Source organism: Alligator sinensis, unplaced genomic scaffold, assembly GCF_000455745.1.
Source record: "Alligator sinensis unplaced genomic scaffold, ASM45574v1 scaffold649_1, whole genome shotgun sequence".
Lineage (NCBI taxonomy): Eukaryota > Metazoa > Chordata > Crocodylia > Alligatoridae > Alligator > Alligator sinensis.
The window spans coordinates 1,790,716-1,793,838 of record NW_005842127.1 but is presented as its reverse complement, the minus strand read 5'-3'; the positions used below and the strand labels follow the sequence as shown (position 1 = coordinate 1,793,838).

General features: G+C 43.2%; 1 protein-coding gene across 1 annotated transcript in view; it reads left to right on the top strand.

Annotated features, from left to right (window-relative positions):
* LOC102368614 (SUN domain-containing protein 3-like) overlaps window positions 1–3,123 on the top strand; it is a 21,571-nt gene that overhangs the window by 8,286 nt on the left and 10,162 nt on the right. Inside the window, exons 7-8 of the mRNA XM_006024972.2 lie at window positions 1,300–1,340; window positions 2,025–2,184. Coding sequence (XP_006025034.2) covers window positions 1,300–1,340; window positions 2,025–2,184 — 201 coding nt within the window. The remainder of the gene's footprint in view (window positions 1–1,299; window positions 1,341–2,024; window positions 2,185–3,123) is intronic.

Sequence of the window (3,123 nt, the reverse complement as noted above, 5' to 3'; positions counted from 1 at the left end):
CAGGAACTTTGATGGATTAAGGCTGTCTCTCTGTTAAATCTGTCTCCCTGCTGGCAGCAACCTCAGGCACACCACAGTACTCCAAGCAGGTTGCCTGTTCAACCAGGAACACTCTAGCCACCTCTATACAAGCTAATTAGCATTGCTGATGATGTACCCAAGTAGCTTGTCAGTGCAGGTACACAGCCACAGTAATAGTGCTCCCCATTTTGGAGGCAGCCTGCTCAGAGCAGTGAAGAGTGCTTGAGGGCAAGGAGACCTAGCTTAAATCCCTGTTTGTGCAAGCTGTTCCATGAAGACTGGCTCTTTTGTGATTTAAAGCTCCCCTGACTTAATGGGAGCTTGAGTAAACAGAAACAATCACTACTACTGTCCTCCACTCCTTGTCTTTCTTCCTGAGGGATTTAGAGTAGTCACAATGACCACTGCTTGGGTTAAAAGCCTTCAACTCATCCAGCCTATAACTAGCTACAGAAAATGCACAGCGTGCAGGTTGTGACTACTTAGACAAAATTCCTGCAAACAAAATTTTATTTCATTTTAAAAATGACTCAGTGGAAAACCTTTGGGTCCTTAGTGTTGAAAGCTTGAATGAAAAGCAGAATACTCAGCTGGAAAGCCAGAGCTTCATTCTCATCTTTCTAGTAGGTTTCAAATGAGGTAGAGCATATTGCTAGTGATAGTTCAGTGTCTTTAATGAACCTCTGCATTGCTGCTTTTTTTTATTAAAGTACTCAGCTCTTAACTCAGAAGGCATGACTGGCAGCTCCTTAATCAGATCAGATTTAAGGAGTTCAATCTAATATGAACCCAGAGGGATTGCTCAGTATCTTTAGCACATCACAAGCCCTCAGTGAACTGATGGAGGTCAGCTGGGAGAGCCTTATGGGTTATTACTTTCAGAAAGGTTTTAAACTTGAAACAGCTTTTTGCCTGTCCCCACAGTCCTCTGAGTTGGTGCAGACATCTAGTTAAGTAGTCTGTATCCTAGGTTTGACATGCCACTGTTCCAAAAAGTTTCTAATCATAGTTTGGGAGGAAATGGCAAAGACAAAAACTAATGTTGTGACTGTCTGTTACCTTTGGGTTTGACTTTCTTCTAGGGAATGTCTTTTTCTTTGTTCCCAACCCAATTCAGGCAGCTGGGGTCTGAAAACAGATAAACAAAATTGGCCCATCACACAGTTTATATCACTGCCAATCCTGTTGGGCCACAGTTTGCTTTTCCTACCTTGAGTTTCTGAGGCACCCCATAAGCTCTGCTAGTGGCAAATGTACTTTGCTGCTTTTCCCTTACAGGAGATGTCACAGCTGCATGGAGCAGAAATGAAGTCATATTGGTAAGAGAAATGATTTTAGGATGAATTGATTCACTGCCTCAGTGGAGTTGTCATCATACCTGGGCCTACTGTAACATATTGACTCAATTAATGCTAGCATATCTCCCTCTAGTAGCTAACCCTGCTTGAGAGATACAGCTGACTTAACAGATATACTCCTTTAACTCAACTTGCCCAGCTGCAGGTCCTGAGATACATCCCTACTGGTGACAGAAGTGTCCCCACACAGCTTCAGTTTCATGGCTGCACTCCAGTGCAAATGACAGCAGAGCTTCTGCACCAGAGAGGGAGCATTACAGCTGCTACACACAAAAGCTCACTCAGCTAAAAGTACTGGAGATGGGGAGAGTTTGCCCACCCAAATAAATGAGAGAGATACATGGGTGTAAGTGTTGGCTGACATCATAGGGCAAGTCTGCCCTGCCTGCATGCCAAGCCTGTCCATGGCAGGCTCTGGGCCCATGATCAGAACCACATTAACCTATCCATACTGCCTAGTTTCCAATCTCTGGCCCAGGCTGAGTGGGGTGAGGGGATAGAGAGTGCTTCCCAGCTTCTGGGTTTACCACAGAAGCCATGTAGACATGTGCCCTTATTTTTACTGAGCTGTGAGTGCGGCAGCCTGGCACCAGGGACTAAGCAGCTGGACAGACCTAATAATGTTTGCTCATCTACTGTTTCAAGGAAGTCCTACATCTTATTAAAGCAGCAATTCAATGAAATTGAAGACCTTAAGAAGGAGATGGATCTTCTGCGTGCAGAGCTAGACAATGTGAAGAATGGCATTCTGCATTCAGTTAAACAAACCCTGGAGGAGAATGGAATCCCAGTGGATAATAAAGATGTAAGAGGATGGAATGTTATCATTAGAGTTTTCTATAGCTTTTCTCATTCTCTCCACTGCTTTCTATTAGACTCTTCATATTATGCTCTGTTAATGGTCCCTAGGGGCCTGAATATTAGAAATGGGATTTTCAAAACATTCGTCCTTAACCTAATACTGTGTCCACTGCTATCAATGGGAGGTTTACTGTTAACTGTTTTCTCAGTACTGTGCCCTGATGGTATCTATTATGACTTTGACACTTTGGGCATTTGTCTATATCAAAATGTCTCCTGGTGTGTAGTGTTTTGATGTTACTATGTGGGTAGCACCAGACAAAAGAAATAGGATTGAGCCTTCTTTTTCCTGAAAAAGTGTCATCTTCTGGAGCCCCACAGGCCTTCTGGTGCTGCTGGAGAAGCCTCCAAAGCCGCAGTTGAAGGAATGGTGTGTCCCTTACACAATAGCTGGGAGACACTGTAGGGGAGTCATTAAGGTACTGGTTTAAGAGGGAAGAAAGCTGGGGTTAGTCCCTCAACCTGCCTGTGACCTATGTTCTTAAGCAAGTTACTTCATTTGCCTATGCATTTAATGTCTCACCTGTAAAACTGGTCTAGATAATGTCTAGCCTTCTTTACCAAGATCACTTTTTACCAAGTGATTTCAGTGTCTCAAATGGAGATGCTATACAAGAGCCTATTAAAATGCTAAAGGACTTGGTTTGGTTTTTTTTGTTAATATGATCCTTCCTTTATTAACACATTTTTAATAGGGGTGGATGGGTGAAAAAAACTTAAATGGACTCTTGGGTCATTCTATCAACGTGAGAAGTTTATTGATGAATTGACAAAGCAAGATTAATTGCTGAGGAAAAACATAGTCTTACGAGATGTGTCTTGACTGCCATGAAGCAAAGCTGGCCGGGCTCTGGTTTCCACAGAAGGGGTCCTCCAAACAGTT